Source organism: Uloborus diversus, chromosome 1 (genome assembly GCF_026930045.1).
Source record: "Uloborus diversus isolate 005 chromosome 1, Udiv.v.3.1, whole genome shotgun sequence".
In the NCBI taxonomy this organism is placed as follows: domain Eukaryota; kingdom Metazoa; phylum Arthropoda; class Arachnida; order Araneae; family Uloboridae; genus Uloborus; species Uloborus diversus.
Window position 1 is genome coordinate 181,464,327 of NC_072731.1, and position 20,190 is coordinate 181,484,516.

A 20,190-nucleotide genomic window follows, 5' to 3' on the forward strand; every position below is an offset into this window, starting at 1 on the left:
AAAAATAGAATATCAGAACTATTTAAACAAATTTGTCAGTGGGTCGGGTAAAATGAGTGCATGCCAATTAAACAAAGTAAAACATGCCATTAATGACTGGGCAAAAGAATTTCAACAACTTTAAAGGTATTGTTTTAACAATTTAAGGGTCATTAACACATTTGAAAATTATCTTGATTTTTTTATATTGGTCAAAAAATTAAAATAATCAATTCCTTTAATGTAAATTTGAAAAGTAACGAAAATATTTGCATACCTGTTAACTGCGTAGATTGCGACAAACATAAAGCTTTGCGCTCGGATCATTTTGCGTATTCTTTAGCTGAAAATGGGTCGTCAACTTGATGAAATCGGTGAAAGAAGTTGTTGATTGTATCATTGTTTAAAGTTCTTTAAAAAAGTTAATCTTGGATTAAAAGAACAATTTACAATAAACGTTCCAGAATCTTTTAAAAGAATATAGAAGGATTGACCAATTAAAAAGTAACTGAAGTAAATGAGGCTGAAGGCTTGTAACAATAGGGAGAGATGAACGCAAGTTAGAGTGAATCGTCTAAAACATTCGTTTTAAAAATGCCCCTTACATCCATAAATGTTGAAAAGAATCTATAGTAATCGTGTCCAAGCAAACGACACTTGAACGATTGCATAAACTGCAGTTTGTGGGTCCTCAAAGTAGAACGAAACCCAACTCTCATGGAGCTAAGAGAAGTTCATTTAGGTGCAACACAAGCATGGAAAAATATTTTATTCAGTAATAAATGTTTATTTGAAATATTTATTGAAGAAAGAAAAGTGTTCGCGTTTGGGCGTTAGAAAGACGAAGCGCTTGAGAAATCTTTTGTAAGACGTTCTCTCAAATTGATACATCCTTTATGGTATAGGGATGCATGAGATTTGCTGGAACTGGGCAATTGTATGCACCTTAAAACTTTAACCCTAAAACAATGTGTGAATTCAGCTGTTTATCAACATGTACTGGATTACTACATGATACTCTTTTCTGAGGCACAGCAGGGACACATTAACTGAAAGGATTAAAGATGTGATTCTTGCAAAAAATGAAGCAAAAAATATTAACATTGTTTCGTTTGAAAATGTTTTTTTCCATTTTAATTTTAATATTGTATATTTTTGACTCAATGTAAAGTATGATCTCTATAAAGTTTTGGATAATCCTGTCTAAGATAATTTTTAATCAAGTTTATATGAAATAAATCATGTTATCTTTCTCGACTTTAAAGTCGAAGAAAGATGACATGATTATTTAAATACCCACTTATATTTTTTTAGATAAAGCTTTTTCCCCAAAAAATAAAAGTATTCAATTTTCTTGAATTTTGGTTGAATAGAATGGCATTGCGTCGGCCCCAAAATCTGTAAACCCGCCGTTGTACATTAATCTGTAATGCTAAATCAGACGTCAATTAAAGAATAATCGTTTAAAATACCTTTCACAGAACTGCCTCAAGCTAACTAAATGCTAAACTAATGATATTTTTGCTAAACTAAAGCTAACTAATGATATTTTTTCTTCCAGTAAAATTGAAAGGTCTCTAAATTTATGTCATCTTGAAAAGGACTACGAATCCAGCTATTTGATAAAAATTATAATGCGTGCATTTATTGTTAGTACTGAATAGTTTTTTTGTCTGTATATTAAAAAGTGCGGTATAAAATATTTACGTTGAAACTTACAACAAAAATATTTTTAAGCTCACTTTTTACAAGTGAAATTTTCTGCACAAATTTCATGAATCCCCTATTTACATACAGCACAAATTAAGTTGCATGGTTTAATGCCGCTGATTTTTTTTACTGTGTACCTCACACACTGCGAGCTTCACACAGGAAAATTTTCTTATAACTTCCTGTGGTATTCACACTTCCTGTGGTATTTTGAGTTTGCAAGCCATTCTTTCTCTTTTTCAACAATAACGCTAAATTAAATTGTAGTCTATCAGTGGCGTTACTACGGAGGGGGGTGAGTCCGCCCCGGGTGTTAACCGTCTGGGGGGGGGAGGATGACACCCTAAGTGAAATTGCAAGTTTTTGAAAAATATGAAGCTAAAATGCATTTTTTAGACACAAATTTGAAAATTTCCCGGGGGGTAAATCCCCGGACCCATCATTTTTATTTCTTCTTTGTACATTATCACACTTAAAACTTCGTTATGGCACAAATGTAGTTGTTTCTGAAAATTGTATGAATTTAATGTTTTTATGCTTTCATAAAATTTTGTTTTTCTTTTGCGTCTGTAAGGGGGGGGGGGGGGGGGTAACACCACAAATTACCGCCCCGGGTGTCACCCATGCTAGGTACGCCACTGTCTGTATGTAGTGTTGGAAGTTACAGTAACAAATAACAGCGCCCAATCGCAGTTCAAGGCACACCAAGTGCCATAGCTCTTCGTCGCACTCAAATGGTAAAGAAACTAATCATCGAAAATTAACAAAAAATGTTTTAGACGCTTGCATATGGTCCATCAATTTTAATCGAATTTTCATGAGCTACTCGGAAAACCAAAGAATTCATACTCTTTCATCTGAATACATTGTATTACATTGTATTTGAGTACGTTGTGCATAACTTCAACTCTATCATTCTTAATGAAAGCAGTAAAACTCGCGCCTAGCAATGACAAACTTATTAATTCTTTAGATGTGAAATATGTCAGCAACAGCAAGTATTCTAACATTTACATGCAAGAAGTATTGAATGTGCCAGAGACAAATGAATCAACGATGAACAACAAACCGCTTGAGCTTAAGACTTCATATCAAACAAGCATGTTTTAATTCGGCCATTACAATATTATTTTCGCGAACCCCCTTTGTACCTGCCGCGAACCACCACCGATCGGGAACCGATGTATGTGCGTCGCCTTACCGCGCACACATCGAACATTTATGAGTGAAAAAAATTTTCAGTTGATCTTTATTTTTATGTATCATTTATAGCACTAAGTGTAATATTTTATGAAATATAAATTTTCAAAACCTGGATACTCTTATGCTAACCCTGTAATATGCATTAGGTGTACATAACTAGCAGTGTTTTTCTGGAAAATGTTTTCCTTTCATAAATATGTTCACATTTAATTCTACATTAATTTCCATATTTAACATTCAGCATTGATTGTATTTACGTTACATATATCCTTTTTCTTTCATCGTCTTTTTCTACAGCTTGATATTCTTCAGCGTGCAAAAAGTCAAGGATTTGTATGTATTAAATTATTAACCTCTGCTGTGTTTTTCACTATTTCGAACTGGAGTTGGTAATAGGAATTAAAAAAAGCGCGTGTAAGCCACCAACGATAAAGCAAGTATGATAAAAAACGAAGAAAAAAATATGATTTTCAGTTTTTAGCGGAAATTGTTTTTGCTGAGCGAAGAAGGAGGGGGGAGGAGTGGGAATTATGAAACGTGTGGGGCATTCATTGTGTCCGTCTTTTTAAAGGTAAACTTTTCTTTCTGCTTTTCATTCTGTTTTATTTCCTTCATCTTCCTAGCGGCTTTTACAACCTCCGCTGTTCAGGCACGCCACTGCATTTCAGCTGCAACCAGCGCAGTACATGTTCGCTCGCTCTAAAGCGAGATCCGAAGGGGAACGCATTTCCGAGTCCTGTGACTCTGACGCTGTTTGAATCAGATTGTTGCATAGGAAAACAGCAATAGGAAATTTCTCGTTCCGCGCCAGTAGCCGCACGACCGCCGGCTTATTGTGGATTTCTTTGGCAAGATGTAAGTATTCCATTCCAAAAATTCGTGAAAATTTTTCGAATTTCGATAGTTTCAACATTTTAAGGTGTGCTAAATATCTTAGCAATTTTCGCAAAATATCTGTGAATCTAGCAGATGGGGAATGGGGGTTCAGGGGATCTATTCTCCCCCTTCCCTGGCGATGAAAATTATTGTTTTAACATTTTAGTGGGGCATGATTTCGTTGCTTTTCGATAAAATTTTCAGTGAGTACATACGCTTTGCCCCCCCCCCCCCGCCCTCTTGGGAAAATTCGAAGTGACGTACCTGTGTGTATAGGAGTAGCAACTAGTCGAAGATCCTCCGTGTCCGCTAACGGTGACAGGTGCACGTTAAATCTGTCGTTGTCACAAAGTCCTCATGTCCCCATTTTACATCAATAATCAGTATCTGCTGGGTTGCTACTGAATTAAGGCTGCCGAGAGTCAAAACGGGCTCTCTGTCAAACAGATTGTCGGTAACCCCCTCCTTCGTAAAACTGGAAAAAACTTGCACAACTCCGATTTTGAACTGCCCCCCCCCCCCAACTTAATTTTGTCAAAAAAACTTTAAAAGAAAACCAAATCAAACATTTTATTTTATTTTAGGGTCGCTTTTAAACATGTAAATAAGAAGTTCCGTCCAAAACTAAACGAGCCTACTTTCCTATATACCAACATTGATTTTAGCTAAGACTACAGATTATTTCAAACATACTTTTTAAAAATTTTAAGCCGATTTCTAGAAAGAAAACATTCCTCGCTCATCTGATGAAATAGATACGTAAAGTTCAAGATTTAAGAAATAGATACGTTCTATTTCTATTTCTTGAAACCAAAAATTGTGAAAGTGTTCTGAATCTGCATTTGGTGCCAAAAGATAATTTCGAAAAAGCTAAATTAAAAGAATCATCTGTATACATGTTCTTTATCAAGAGCTTTTTCCGACAAAAGTTGTTTGAAGCAAATTCGCCTTTAAAGTTCGGAATCTATATTGACATTAAGTTGTTAAGGTTTTTTGAGCTGTTCAAAACTGAAAGAAAAATAGTTCAAATCAAAAAGATATTTTTGTACGTGTTCTTCATCAAAGCGCTCTTTCCAACAAAGTTTTTTGAAGCCATTCTATCTTTAATTTCTAGTTTTATTTGCCTTAAATATTCCCGTAGGCGCTATTGTTTAGTTTTTTTTTTTTTTTTGAACTGTTCAAAACTGAACGGAAACTTATTCAAATCAAAAAATCTTTTCTATTCATGATCTTTCGCTTCGTATTTGCCTTAAATTTCTTTGTAGGTGCTAATGTTAATATTTCGTGAACTGTTCAAAATTAAACAAAAAAATGTTGAAAAAGTAAAGTTTGGAAATGAGGTATCAGCGTCGCGGTCTTACGAACAAAAAAAAAGTTCCTTGGAGTCGGACCATTCGTTCAAAAGTTTTTTGGGAAATGGTTAGCAGACAGACCTACGGACCAACAGACACACATTTTCCCCATCTCCAAACCCTACTTGCCAAATTTTAATTTTTCGATATGTTTCATTATTTTATTTATTTTTTTCTCTTTGCAGTGTTTTTACGATGCGTTTTTAAGACACCTTTCTTCATTCATTTTTACTTCCTTTTACAAAAATGGAAGTATTGTATTCGTGAAAAAATTTTCACTCAAAAATCGACCTTAATTTTCATTTTGCTCACCCCCGAATGAATGTTCAGTTTATTTTTTTCGACTCGACCACACGTGGATAAGTGCCTAAGAACGTATAGGCACGGAAATAACCATTTTGACGATTCCCGAAAAAAAAAAAAACAACGAGTTTTCTCGTGACGTCTGTATGTACGTAATGTATGTGCGTATGTATGTAGCATAACTCAAGAATGGAATGTCCTAGAAAGTTGAAATTTGGTACGTAGACTCCTAGTGGGGTCTAGTTGTGCACCTCCCTTTTTGGTTGCATTCGAATGCTTCAAAGGGGGTCTTTTGCCCCTTTTTTGGGGGAAATCATTGTTGATTTCGATGTAAACTCAATTGGTGTTATAATTTGGCGGACACTTGGCGATATATCGCCACTCTTTTGGTCGCCACGTTTTTATCGCCAACTTGGCGACAAATTTGGCGATTTTTTAATTTTTTTTTTTTTAAACCTGGTTTTAATTTGGCCACTATTGAATCACATTAAAACTACTAATAATGAGAAAATGACATTAAATTAGAGTAAAAAGAAGTTATGTGATGCGTACATCAGCTCGTTTTGTTTCACTGCAACGGGAAATTATGCTAAAAAGGTTGAACATTTGCATCTACGCCACGGGAGAAATTAAAAACCTTTTAATCCAAAGTTCAATGACACCAGTAATAAAATGTTTGCACCAACAAATCGAAAACTTTGCAAAAATTCTGAATAGTTTTTTTTTTTTAAATGTGTGTGTTAGCACTAAGAAAAGTAGGCTTCGTGTAGAAACTAAAATGTTTATGAGTTTATCATTGATGAAGATCAGTGATTGATTACACAGCCTGATCCAATTAACGAAATCTGAAAATTTAAAACATGTTACTTTCCACACTGAAGAAAGAGCTGGAAAGGAATTTATTCGTTATGCAAATGACGAAGGAGCTATAAATCATTTTTTATTTAACTTTAAATTTTCAAGCTTATACTTTTGTTCTTTTGTGCTTGGCAATGAAAGAAAAAATAAATATTTTGTTTTTCATGAAATAAATGATTTTCAATTTCAATATAATCTTAAAATTAAGTCTTTGTAAGTTCAGAAGAAAATTTCTTGCTATGACATATATTTTTAACTATTCAATTTTAAAATTGTTTTTATTGAAAACAATTTTTGACGTTTATACCAATTGTATATTAAATGTATATGATAAGTTAAAAATATTTGCTTTTTAAATATTAATATTTTTAGATCCCTGAACTAAAGCACAAAATATTTTTAGATAATAAATTTGACATTATTTTTATAGCAGCTAATATTTTTTTTTTTATTAAAAAACTTTTAATTTTGTTTGCGATAGTATTTTTAATCCTGAACTAAATTGGAGCCTTAGATGAATAAGAGAGAGAGAGAGAGAGAGATCAAATCTTTAAAAAATGATGCTATTTTTCGGGCAAGTTATCTTATTTACTCTTGGACAAAATTCATTTTTTTTAAAAGAAAAAAAAAGTTTTGTTTTAGCAATCAGGAGAAATTTGAAACCACCATTCAATATTTTACGAATCGCTTGAATAATATGAGGCAAAGTGAAATAGTTAATTTAACTTATTTTTCCAAACTGACAAAAATTGATAGTTTGTTTTGAAAATATCGATACATTTATAAAAAAAAAAAACAATGTATTTTACATTAAAACTTTTTCATGAAACATTATTTGTAATTTTTGTCAGAAAATTTGCGCCTTTAAAAGAGGTTGGAAATTTGCACTTTATTTTTTTATGGAGCAAAGTGAAAAATAAAATTTCTAATAAAATAGTTTCTCTATATTTTTTTGGTAAATAAAAATATTTTTGATCGAATCAGTGAGTAAATAAAAGAATAAATGAAGAAATTAATCGATAAGGAAGAAATAAATGAATAAATGAATAAAATAATTAATCAGTGTATGAAAAAAGAAATAAGTGCTTAAAATTTTGATCGAATTCGTAACTCCAGCGCTCGAATACGCTACCTTGCGGTGATTTACAAAACTGCAGAAAAAACTAAAACATTGCTACATTGCGTTCCACATATGTCTGTTGACTTAAACATAGGCAGTTTGTTCTGAGTATTTATTAACGCATTCGATGTGTCTTGGATTGCTTTCAGCAACAGAAAGTTTTCGAGCTCCTCAAAATAATGTTAGTTTTCATTATTTCCCTCTAAAAAGTGATTTGATTGAGAAATGGTGAAAGCGCGTTAACACCAGAAAACTCTGTATTATCAAATTTGGATAACGTTATACCAGGTAAAAAATTTTATTGTTTTGTGTGAATTTGTAAGAATATGGGTTTTTTTTTAAATCTTAAATTAATTTAACAAACCATATTTTACAGCAGCATTTAGTTGGAATAGACAGTATGCAAAATTTTTTCTTGAATATATTATCGTAGAACGAAATGAAAAATGTTTAACCGAGAAAGAACTAATTTTGTTGCTTTTATTCTCAGCTGAAAGGTTTCGCCAAATTTGTTTAGGGTTATAGTTTTAGTATTGTGCGAGCTAAGTATCCTTGGCGAGATTCCGCCCATGTTAGTTAAACCATTTTTATTTTTTATCATGAGTAGAATAAAATGGTAGAAAGATTACAGAATTCGATAAGTAAAAAGAAATAATGGTAGATCAAATTGAAAAGAAAACTACTTCCATATTTCCGTGAGAATTTTGCTGATGATTTGCATAACATGACATAATTAAATCGTAACTCAGAAATCAGAAACATCGAAACAGAAAAATTTTAAATTAACCGATTCGGGAATTTGAGAGAAATAACTCAGCTACAAATGCAAAACAATAAGCGCTAGCCAAGCAAGGCAAAGAAGTATCATCTTCTGTTGAAAATGATTCGTAATGTCATAAAATTAAATTATCTAGCATTAATTGTTATTCTTGTCAGGCCACAATTATTATTTAGTTTTATCAAGAATTGATAAATATCGAATTCAACATCGTGGAAATGGCTGCTTAGAACTACGAACTACGTAGTTTGCATTAATGTTTGACGTTTATTAATGCTTCTTGAATTCTCATTTCTTTCTACGTGGGCCAAAATATCCTCAGGACTTAAAATATTGATTTAAAAAGGATAAAACAAAAAAATCATACATACGAACAAAAATCACAACACTTTCTTCGTTACCACGTGCGTTTGTTTTAGTTTTTTCGTCCGCCATTAGACAGTGACTGCAGTGCCCCCTATAGTTCGTTGGAGTTGCGAATGTCTGAATTATTGCAAAAGCAAAGCAAACAGCGAAAACTGAAAGTTATTTTAAAAGCCTTGCTTGAACTAATTACAAATATTTTATTTGTTAACTAACATAAGATGGCAACAGTTAAAAATTTTAAATCATTGAGATAATATTTCCGATCATTTCCATACAATTAAAATCACGAGAAATACGCAGACGACAATCTATTGCGATTTATCTTTCTTATTGTTGCATTAATAAAGCTATTTTTATTCGCAAAAAAAAAAAAAAAAAAAAAAAAAAAAAAAACTCTAATTCGGAACTCCAGCGCTCGAATAACTGTAACTGCAAATGAAACTAAAACATTGCCACGTTGCGTTCCACGTGTGTCTGTTGACGTAAACACAGGCAGTTTGTTCTGAGTATTTATTAACGCAATCGATGTGTCTTAGTTTGCTTTCAGCTACAGAAATTAATTCGTCCCTTAGTAGTATTCTCGAGCTTCTCAAAATAATGTTAGTTTTCATTATTTCCTTAATAATTGGTGAAAGCGAAAATTCTGGATTAACAAACTTGTATAACGTTATACAAGGTAAAAAATTTTATTGTTTTGTATGAATTTGTAAGAATACGGGGTTTTTTTTAATCTTAAATTAATTAAACTTACCATATTTTACAGCAGCATTTAGTTGGAATGGACAGTATGCAAAATATTTTCTTCAATATATTATCGTAGAACAAAATGAATAACCGAGAAAGAATTTACTTTATTCCTTTTATTCTCAGCTGAAAGGTTTCGCCAAATTTGTTTAGGGTTATAGTTTTAGTATAGTGCGAGCAAAGTAGCCTTGGCGAGATTTCGCGTTTTTAGTTAAACCATTTTTAATTTTTATCATGAGTGGAATAAAATGGTAGTAAGATTACAGAATTCGATAAGTGAAAAGAAATAATGGTCAATCAACTGAAAAGAAAACTACCACCATATATCCGTGAGAATTTTGTTGATGATTTGCATAACATGACACAATTAAATCGTAACTCAGAAATTAGAAAAATCGAAACCGAAAATTTTTAAATTAATCGATTCGGGAATTCGAGAGAAATAACTCAGCTACAAATGGAAATCAATAAGCGCTAGCCAAGCAAGGCAAAAAAGTATCATCTTCTTTCGATAACAATTTGTAATGTCATATTGAATTTTCTAGCATTAATTATTATTCTTGTCGGGCCACAATTTTTATTTAGTTTTATCAAGAATTGATAAATATCGAATTCAACATCGTGGAAATAGCTGCTTAAAACTACGAACTACGTAGTTTGCATTAATCTTTGACGTTTAGTAATGCTTCTTGAATTCTCATTTCTTTCCACGTGGGCCAGAATATCCACAAGACTTTGAAAATTAATTTAAAAAGAATAAAGCGAAAAAATCATACGTACGAACAAAAATCACAACACTTTTAGCATTTTCTTCGTTACCATGTGCGTTTGTTTTAGTTTTTAAGTCCGCCATTAGACAGTGACTTCAGTGCCCCCTATAGTTCGTTGGAGTTGCGAATTTGAATTCCTTTGAATTCAAATTATGTTTTTCGCAATCACGAGTTGCGACAAGACTCTACTGGTTAGAGTTATTGTTTCTAGAAATGGCTTCCCCGCCTAAGCATGTCCCTCCTCCTGGGTGCTTACGTGTATATAGTTGTGTGCGTGTGTGTGTAGGGTTACGTGTGTGCACGTAGGCGCGTGTATGTGTGTAAAGGCGTGCGCGTGTAGGCGACTGTATATGAGTATGCGTGTGTAGGACATGGACGCCACCGCCCAGCAAAAGTGGATTCCGGGGGACAGTGCTCAGGACCAAACGCGCCGCCGCCGGTGGACGGTGTTGCTGCAGGCCTGGTCCAAGCTGAACTAGTATGTTGTGGCCATCACGAAACTTTCTTCTATATTTTTCCTTTTTCTGATCCCTCCCCATGCTTGACGAGGAAGCAATATTCCCAACAAAAACAAAATTACACATGCAAAAACTTGACGACTATCCCAATGTCTGAATTATTGCAAAAGCAAAGCAAAGAGCGAAAATTGAAAGTTACTTTAAAAGCGTTGCTTGAATTAATTACAAATATTTTATTTGTTAACAAACATAAGATGGCAACAGTTAAAAATTTTAAATCATTGAGATAATATTTCCTATCATTTCCATACAATTAAAATCACGAGAAATACGCAGACGACAATCTATTACGATTTATCTTTCTTATTGTTGCATTAATAAAAATATTTTTATTCGCAAAAAAAAAAAAAAAAAAAATCAACACCTCTTGGAGCGATCGGCGTCAAAATAGAACCAAAGCCTGTTTACATATGGATTCACATATATTCCAAATTTCAACCAGAACGTAGCATTACTTCTTGAGATAGGGCACTCAAAATGGAAAAAAAGAACGGGTGATTGCGCTACCCCCCTTTTAGCTGTTGACACAAAACTAAAATCAGTTCTTATACCCACTAAGGGCTACTTGCCGATAAATTTTTCTTTCATTCCGTTCATTATTTCTTGAGATACAGCAGTCACAATTGACGACAAAAAACGTTCTACAGCTCAACCCCCGTTTGAGTTATTGACACCAAAATTGAATCAGCCCCTGTTCCTGTTAATACCAACACATGGACCAAATTTTGTTTGATTCCGCCAGTAACTTCCTGAGGAATAGCAAGCACGCGTAACTCGAAAAACGTCCCATTGCTCCACCCCCCTTGGAGGAATTCGCGCCAAAAACTAATGGGCACCAGTTCACATAGGGGCACATATGTGTACTAAATTTCGTTCGATTTCATGCGGTAGTTTTTGTTGTAGAGCGGCCACAAAAAACTGGTCACACACAGACGTGACACACATACATACACACACACACACACACACACACACACATACATACATACACACACACAGACAGACAGACATTTTCCAAAAATGGTCGAAATGGACTCAGCACACCTCAAAACGTTCGAATCCGTCAAAATTCGAAATTCGAAAATTTGCACGAATCCAATACTTTCTTCTATATATTAGATATAGAAGAAAGTAAAAAGGAACCGGAACATCAAGGACTGTCAAGTGAGAACAATAAGCAATCGTGGTTGCTCAAAAAAAAAAAAAAAAAATCAACACCTCTTGGAGCGATTGGTGTCAAAATTGAACCAAAACCTGTTTACATATGCACTGTAACAAATTTCGGAAACGTTTCTAGATATATCGGAAACGTCTCCGAAATAGTAAGAATCCTTCATCCAATAGCGAACTCCTCATTATTCAGAAAGCTTTTTGTTATTTCAAGACATCTAGAAGCGGAAGTGAGGCGCAATGCTTCGAAACGTATTTTATCCTTCGGCGCCAGTGAGTCAAAAATAACGAGAGCTTAATTTTTTCCTTTTCTATGGTTGCTGCAGCAACTGTTTAGCATTGGATTGCTTGTTATTTCATGTCTAGAGAGTAGTAAATTGTGTCGAAACTAATTTTAAGCCTTTGCATTTTGGGCTGCTCTTGATTTTTTAGAAGATGTACGCAGCTATTAAGTTAGTTAATAACCATTTGCTTCTTTACAATTTCCAATGCGACCATAATTAGATATATATTGTGTGTTCAAGCGTGAATAGTTTCAACACCCGTGTTTATACTTAATGAAACGAAACCCTTTGGATTACTTATCCAGTTGTAATGGAGGTACTTAGATTTTCTTCCTCTCATGTTCACTTGTAAGTATTAATGAATATTTTAAAACATGTTGTTATATACATTTATATTTTTGTTGATTTGCATTTGATGAGGCTCCAATTGTAACTGTTTTTGGGTTTATCGAATTAATTTAAAGTTGTCCTACATACCTGTGAGCGTTGGATATACATACATTGGTTCAAAAAAAAAAAAAAAAAAAAAATCAATTGTTTAATTCATTAAAAATATGGTAATGCAAATGTTTTTTAGTATTGTAATATGCTTCACAAAAAATGTGCCAGTATTATTTATCTTTTTTTATTATAATTTATTCATTTATTTAAAAATATTTATACCATTAGAAAATGGCCCAGTTATCTATTAGTAAGCTACATAGTTATGCAATTAATTCATGTGCTTATTCATTTTGTTAAATGTGGTTGACAATAAAAAATTCCTTGACATTAGTTGTTCGGTAAATAACATTTCCTTCGTGGATATACTAGTTTAATATAGGACAGTCAGGAGGAATGAGCCAGAAGCAAAAATGGAACAGCTGCATTTACAAGCCGAAATAAAAAGAAATATTATTTCATGTCATTTTTTTTTAAAGTGATCCTTTTTTAAATACTATGTTATTAATTAAATATACAATGTACATATGGGGAGAAGACGAGGTGCGTTCACCACGCAGACTGCCATTGACATTTTCGAGATTGTTTTTTTTTAAGGGGGGGGGGGCGCTTTATAGCATTTTATGGGTTCACCATCACTCTTATGGTGTGGGGGGGGGGATCTCGTATATATGAAATGGAGTTATCATGCAATAGAATTCAATGTTTTAATAAATAAAATATGTAATGCATTTTGCGCACATTGTAAAAATAAAATCAGTAACCTATTTTGATAAAGTATTTATATTTGTGATGAATTGGAAAAGGGCAAGAACAGAAGAATCACCCCGAATGGTTCCAACAGGAGGACTTGGTGTCATATTTAAATTCACCAATTTCTCTGTTGGCACTTTTCGGTACACTTTTTTCGTCAGAGAAATAGACTTGACGCGAAGGGAAGGTAAGTTCTGTCAAATTTTATCCGAAAGTAAAAGCTATCAAGTTTGATACAAGATATGTTTTTAAGTTCTGCATTAAAAATACAATATGTTGATAATTTTGTCTTGAAAATATTGTGAGAAAAACTGCAGTTTAAGATTGTTTAACAAACAATCCCACTTTTGAGAAAGTACCCCCCTCCCCTCCCCTGACGATTTTGTGAATAGGAATGAAACTACTATTTTATTTAATAAATTTTCAAAAATTTATAACTGTGCATATGTTATGCTGTTAACCATGCTATTTGTCATCAGAAATTCAGAAAAAGAAGAAAAAAAAATCCACGAATGATTCTAAAATTGTTTGTTCCATTGCTGTTAGATATGAAAGAACTGAAACTGATATGGTATGCAATACTATAGTAAAAAAATTATATTTTAGAAAAAATCACGGAAAAAGGATTCTGAAATTCTCGGAAACGTTTTTGAAAATTGTTTTGAGAGTTCCGAAATACTCGGAAACGTTTTCGAAACTTTCATGAACCACAGCTGCACAGAATACTCAGAAACATTTCTGGAAATTACGGAAAGAGGATTCCGAAATACTCAGAAACGTTTCTGAAAATTACAGAAAGAGTATTCCAAAATACTCAGAAACATTGAAAGAGGATTCCGAAATACTCAGACACGTTTCTGGACATTACAGAAAGAGAATTCCGAAATACTCAGAAACGTTTTTGAAAATTTCATGAACCGCAGCTGCACGATATACTCAGAAACGTTTCCGGATTTTTTTTACAGTGTGGATTCACATAGATTCCAAATTTCAACCAGAACATAGCATTACTTCTTGAGATAGGGCACTCAAAATGGAAAAAAGAACGGGCGATTGCGCTGCCCCCTTTTTAGCTGTTGGCACCAAAATAAAATCAGCTCTTATACCCACTAAGGGCTACTTGCCGATAAATTTTTCTTTCATTCCGTTCATTATTTCTTGAGATACAGCAGTCACAATTGACGACAAAAAACGTTCTATAGCTCAACCCCCGTTTGAGTTATTGACACCAAAATTGAATCAGCACCTGTTCCTGTTAATGGCAACATATGGACCAAATTTTGTTTAATTCCGCCAGTTACTTCCTGAGGAATAGCAAGCAAGCGTAACTCAAGAAACGTTCCATTGCTCCATCCCCCTTGGAGGAATTCCCGCCAAAAACCAATGGGCACAAGTTCACATAGGGGCGCATATGTGTACCAAATTTCGTTCGGTTTCGTGCGGTAGTTTTTGCTGTAGAGCGGCCACAAAAAACTGGTCACACACAGACGTGACACACACACGTACACACAGACAGACATTTTCCAAAAATAGTCGAAATGGATTCAGTACACCTCAAAACGTTGGAATCCGTCAAAATTCGAAATTCGAAAATTGGCACGAATCCAATACTTTCTTCTATATATTAGACTAGCAAAAATACCCGGCGTTGCCTGGGTTAGCAATAATTATGAGAAACAATCGTTACTTGCATTTGTTTTCTGATTTAAGTGAAATAACTTAAAACACACCTTTTTGACGTGATTTAAAATCTAGCTTCTTCCTTACTCAAAAAACTAAAGTAGCAGTAAGTAAAAAGAGCAAAATAGTATTCATTTAGAAACCAATATACAAAATTTAAGCGTATGCAAATTTGAAGAATTTCCGAAATATGAAATTAAACTTCACATGTTTTAAAAGATTTTATCAGTTATTTTTTTTTTTTTTACTTGGAATCTTACCTTCTCTGTATGTCTATTGAAGAACGAACTGTTTAAAAAAAATGTAGCCGCACGCCCTTGATCCCCTTAAACTTGCTTTAGTTATTTTGGAAAATTTTAATTATTGTAGGTTCTTGGTGCGATTTAAAATGTTACCGAATTTGCGGGAATCGTTTTGGGATACCTTGGATAATGTTCCCCCTCCTTACTTTGTAAAACGGTATGTTACTAATTTTTGTTAAAGAGATATTGCAAGGATCTCTTATCCATATGCTAAGATACTTTTGGTCACCATAAAATGGCGCTAAACAATTTAATCCGTAATGTTTCCAAAATAAGTAGTAAAATTTGGCGATGGTTTGAATTTGTGCACAAAGTCACATTAATGGAAAATTTTGTGCTGTTTATGGATTTGCCTAATTTAGTTGCTGGATTATTTTACAGTAAAAAAGTTTTTAAAGATTCTTTGATTGACGATATTTTGTTTACATGGTGAAAGCTGACAAACATTATTACGTAGTCTTTGACTTCAAAAACCGTGACAGTTGAAAAAACTGCCAAATGCATCCGCTACTGAAATCTTTCTGCATAAATTTTGGCGAGGTTTCTGCTGTTAGATTGGATTAAAAAACCAAATCAGCACAAATAATTAAAAAAAAAACCATTAATTACACTAAAGTTCTGTTTAAATGGAAAATAATCAACCAAATCTATAGTTATTATTAGCCAATCTTGGGGAAAAAACGTTACTTTAAGATTTGACTTGAGAAAAGCCTCAAACAGTCAGACGAAACACAAAAACATTCAACAATTCTAACCATAGACTAATAATAAGAATAGACCGAGCTATGGCAACCCTTTTGCTGCTCATAAACCAAACCATGTGACTAGTGGATATCCTAGCAACAGCGGGCGTTGATCGTAGCAGACGATCGAAATAAAATAAATAAAAATTGATGGAACACGGAAGAATGATCTTTTATGGAGTCCGATTTGTAAATTTGTTATTCTAAGTTGTAAATATTTTGTTAATATAGTGAGTTTTTCGTTTAGAAAGTATTGTGCATTTTCTTTAGTCAATTTCAATAACTCTCTAAGCAATTAAATATTCAAGCGTCCAAAAAGAATCGGCAAACGGTAAGATTTTTACCTACAATTTCAATTTAAGATACCGATTAGTACATTTTTGCGTTAACGCAAAACGTTTGCGCCATTACGTTTACGCCAACGCTGACGTAGTAGTTCCGAATGAAATAAAAGTTACTGAAAACTGTGACCAAAAACTATTACTAGTGTCAAAATAATGCATAACTAAAAAAAAAACTGTTCAATCTCTGCACTTGGAATTTTTTTTTTAATGAAAACACATTGTCTTAAAATACATGTCGAGTGTCAAACTATAGATAATGCTGCCATCTAGCAACCATGCTGCCAAAGTCTTCGCCAAGCCCTTCCACTAGTCACATGATACATCTATGAACCAATTTTCTTCATCAGCAAGAATGAAAAAGCTCGGTCTACTCTTATTATTAGTCTATGATTCTAACAATGAACTGGGAGTTGAGATGATACACTAAATAATGAATTGGGTTGAGGAAAGCCTTCGAACATGGAACAGAAAAAGCTCGTAACTCGTTTTTCATACAACTTAGAACTTTCTAACAAATACCATCTTCAGCAGAAAAATAAGCGATTTCAATGGACACATAATTTTAATATGTGCACGTATTTTTTCAACGTCATATTGGGGCATTTATGCGAAAATTTGGACAAATTAGAATAAAAAAGGAACTATCAATCGGATTTTTTTCGAACTGGTCTACAAACCTCCCCAGTACCAAAAAGAACAAACGGTGAAAGTTTCAGCCAAATCTGCCAGGTAGTTTCTGAGATCTTAGGGAACAAATTTACCAAAGTCCATTTTTATATATATAGATATACAAGAAAGTAATAAGTGAATGAATGAAAGTGAATAATTAAGTAAAGGAATGTAAATAAATAAACTAATAAATGAATGCGTAATTGGTTTAATAAATAATTGAATAGGTGTACGAAATGAAGTATTTCCCTTTGCCCTGTTTTCACTTAACTATTTGCACAAAATATTTAAAACAAAAATGATCTTAATCTATACTAATATTATAAAGAGAGAGGGCGGATTTTTATGTGTTTATATGTTCAAGGTAATTTCCGCAACCAATGCACCTATTTGAAAAATTCCTTCAATATATGAAAGGAGCTTTTTTACTGAGTGACATAGGCTATAGTTCGAAAAAATCCGAAAATAGTTCTTTTTTTTTTAAATTCCAATTTAGGCCCAAATTTCACATAAATTCCCGAATATGGGAGTGAAAAATTGCTTGCACATATTGATATTATATATTGTTGAAAAGGGTAGAATTTTCCGCGTTCTAAACAATTTGTTTCAATGCTCTAACTTAATTACGGCGGGAGTAACTTGCGTTTTTAGCTCGAACTTTTTTAGGCTTAGCTGAAATTTAACCACTACTTTCCTCATTAAATCTATCAAAAAAAAGTGAAGGAATTGTCCCACAGTTTTCTTTTTGACACCATTGGAAAACGGAACATTTTTTACTCCAGATCTCTCTCGACCTTTGGTCGAAAAACTTAGCTTCTATCTTCAAAGGAAAAAAAGTTACAAGAGTTTTTAAATCAAATTCGAAAAATGTCGTTTAGATTCAGATTGTCAAACATTTTATTTTCGTGTTTCCACGGTTACGCTTTTTGAATCCATTGTTTCTTTCCTTATTTTGCATTTAATTTCTAAAACTTATTTTATTTCGTGTTTCCATGGTTACGCTTTTAAAATCCATCTTTCGCATTTTAATTTCTTAAAAGTATTTTAATATCTGTCTTCATTGTTTGGTAGGGTAATTTTGCATGGTGTTTTTTTTCTTTTATTTAAGCATGATTGTTGAATACATGTCACTTGATGCAATTTTTATTCTCAAGATAGACCGGGCAAAGCCGGACACAGCTCTTAATGTATAAAGATTTGTAAGCTACTGTTAATGTGATTTTATACTTTTTTGTTTGTTTGGCGAAACTTTTATTATTGCTAAAATAAAAACATGCGCTTCACTCGCAAAAGGGCTGGGTTCCGGTAGCGTGGTCGCTTGACGCGTTAGGCGCTGAGCAGTTCAGTCTAGGATTATTGTTCTAAAGCAACCGTAAATGTAATTGTTTTGGCGATTTGTTTTGAAGGAAAAGAAACTTTTCATTTGTTTTTATCCGAGTGAAATGTACGACATTTTCTTCTTTTTTTCTGACGATATTTTTTGAATGTTCCACTGGATGTTTTTTTTTTTCGTTAGACGGATGGATTATGATAGCGTGGTTGCTGGGCGAGTTTGGCGATAAACAATAGAGTTCCGGAACTATTTTTGCATTTGAAAGACATTATTTGATGACTTTTTTTGTTTATTAAGCGAGATATTTTAAATTGCAGTAAAAACCTCTTCACTCGCTAAATAGAGTTTTAAAGCAACTGTAAATCTAATTTAATGATTTGACGAAAAGCTTTAAATTCCAAAGAAGTTTTTTTTTTTTTTTTTTTTGAAAAGGTGTGTACGCATTTTATTCAAAGAAAAATGATCATTTCACATCAGAAGGGGGAGGAGCGTAATTTTTTTTTTATTCAACGGATTTCCATTAAATTTTTATCACGGGCATCGCTCTGCGGGTACTGATAGTACTAAATAAATTAATACTGCGCCGAATATTAGAAGGTCTTAATTAATATTTAAAATAGCAATAACAAGAACTTCATCATGTTATAATTACAAAAATATTTTTTACTTTTTGCAAAATATTACTATATGAGTTTCAATTTTTGAAAATTTTTTATATTATCTATTATCATTTGTTTGATTTTCAGGGATGACTTTTTCCTGACTGGAATACAGTGAAACCTGTGCATAACGATACTGTCTATAACGATAACCTGTCTGTTAGTCTACTAGGTCCCAACAGTATCGTTGTAGACAGGTTTTACAGTATGTGGTATTTATTCACGGTCGAAATATTATCAGATTAGGTGGCACTAAAAACAGAGTAAATATTTCACCATTTCACTTTGCCCCGCTATTTCCCTTTGCCCCACATCCCCTACTTAAATTCATTTAACTTTTGCGTTTGATTGTTCGTTCAATATTAATTTATTATTGCGCCGTATTATGTAGGGGAAAGGGGGCGGGGCACATGTTGTTGTTGTTGTTTCTAATCCTCTGGATATCGGGCGGAGTCAGACAAATTCAGTAAATCATTGACCCTAAAAAATCAAGGACAAGAAGAGGGGAGGCATATAAGTCTTCTTTGGTAAGAACCAAACAGTCCAGGATGAGTTCGGCTGAGGCCTGCTGAACCCTGTACTAGGAGCAGACCATAAGTTTTTCTACTCTAAAAGAACGAGACTCTTCGTAAGTCCACTTGCTAATCTAGAAGGAGAACATGTGAACATGGTATGTTTTTCTAGGATAATATCAAGCAAAAAATCTTGAAAAAATTTCAAATAATGTCAGTATCAGTCCTACCTCTGGTACAAACTTATAGAGCAATGAGTCATTTTATGTTTGTGTGGTGGCTGGCAACTTCTTTGTTTTAGTAGGTGTTGTATGTAATTTTGTCTCATGTCTTCTTCTCATGAAATTTTTTTTCAAACTAACTATTACGCCAAACCTAATTATTGCAAAAAGTAGTATTAAAATTGAAATAAATTTATGGTAAGGTTTAATTTTTTTAAATTAAATTAAGATTGTTTTTTTTTTTTTTTTTTGCTACTTTTAAAGTAGATGATGGAGCACTTGTGAACACATCATCTATGAGCACATGATGTGAACAGTTTCCATATCCCGTCCGTATCACTAATATTAGTGAAGCACATTATAAGTTTTAAAAAATGTAAATATTTATAATTATTATTTTTCGATAATCAGATTTGAAAGTTATTCTTACTTTTTTATTATCATTAAAAATTTATTTATTTTTATAAATTTTATTTAAAAACTCTTTTGTTACTAAATAGTT

General features: G+C 33.0%; 1 protein-coding gene across 1 annotated transcript in view; it reads left to right on the plus strand.

Moving 5' to 3' along the window:
* The first annotated feature begins 3,632 nt into the window (after positions 1–3,632).
* Positions 3,633–20,190, plus strand: part of LOC129217491 (phospholipid-transporting ATPase ABCA3-like) — a 161,855-nt gene continuing 145,297 nt past the window's right edge. The window contains exon 1 of the mRNA XM_054851803.1: positions 3,633–3,747. Within this exon, the coding sequence (XP_054707778.1) occupies positions 3,746–3,747 (2 nt within the window). The 5' untranslated portion in view covers positions 3,633–3,745. The remainder of the gene's footprint in view (positions 3,748–20,190) is intronic.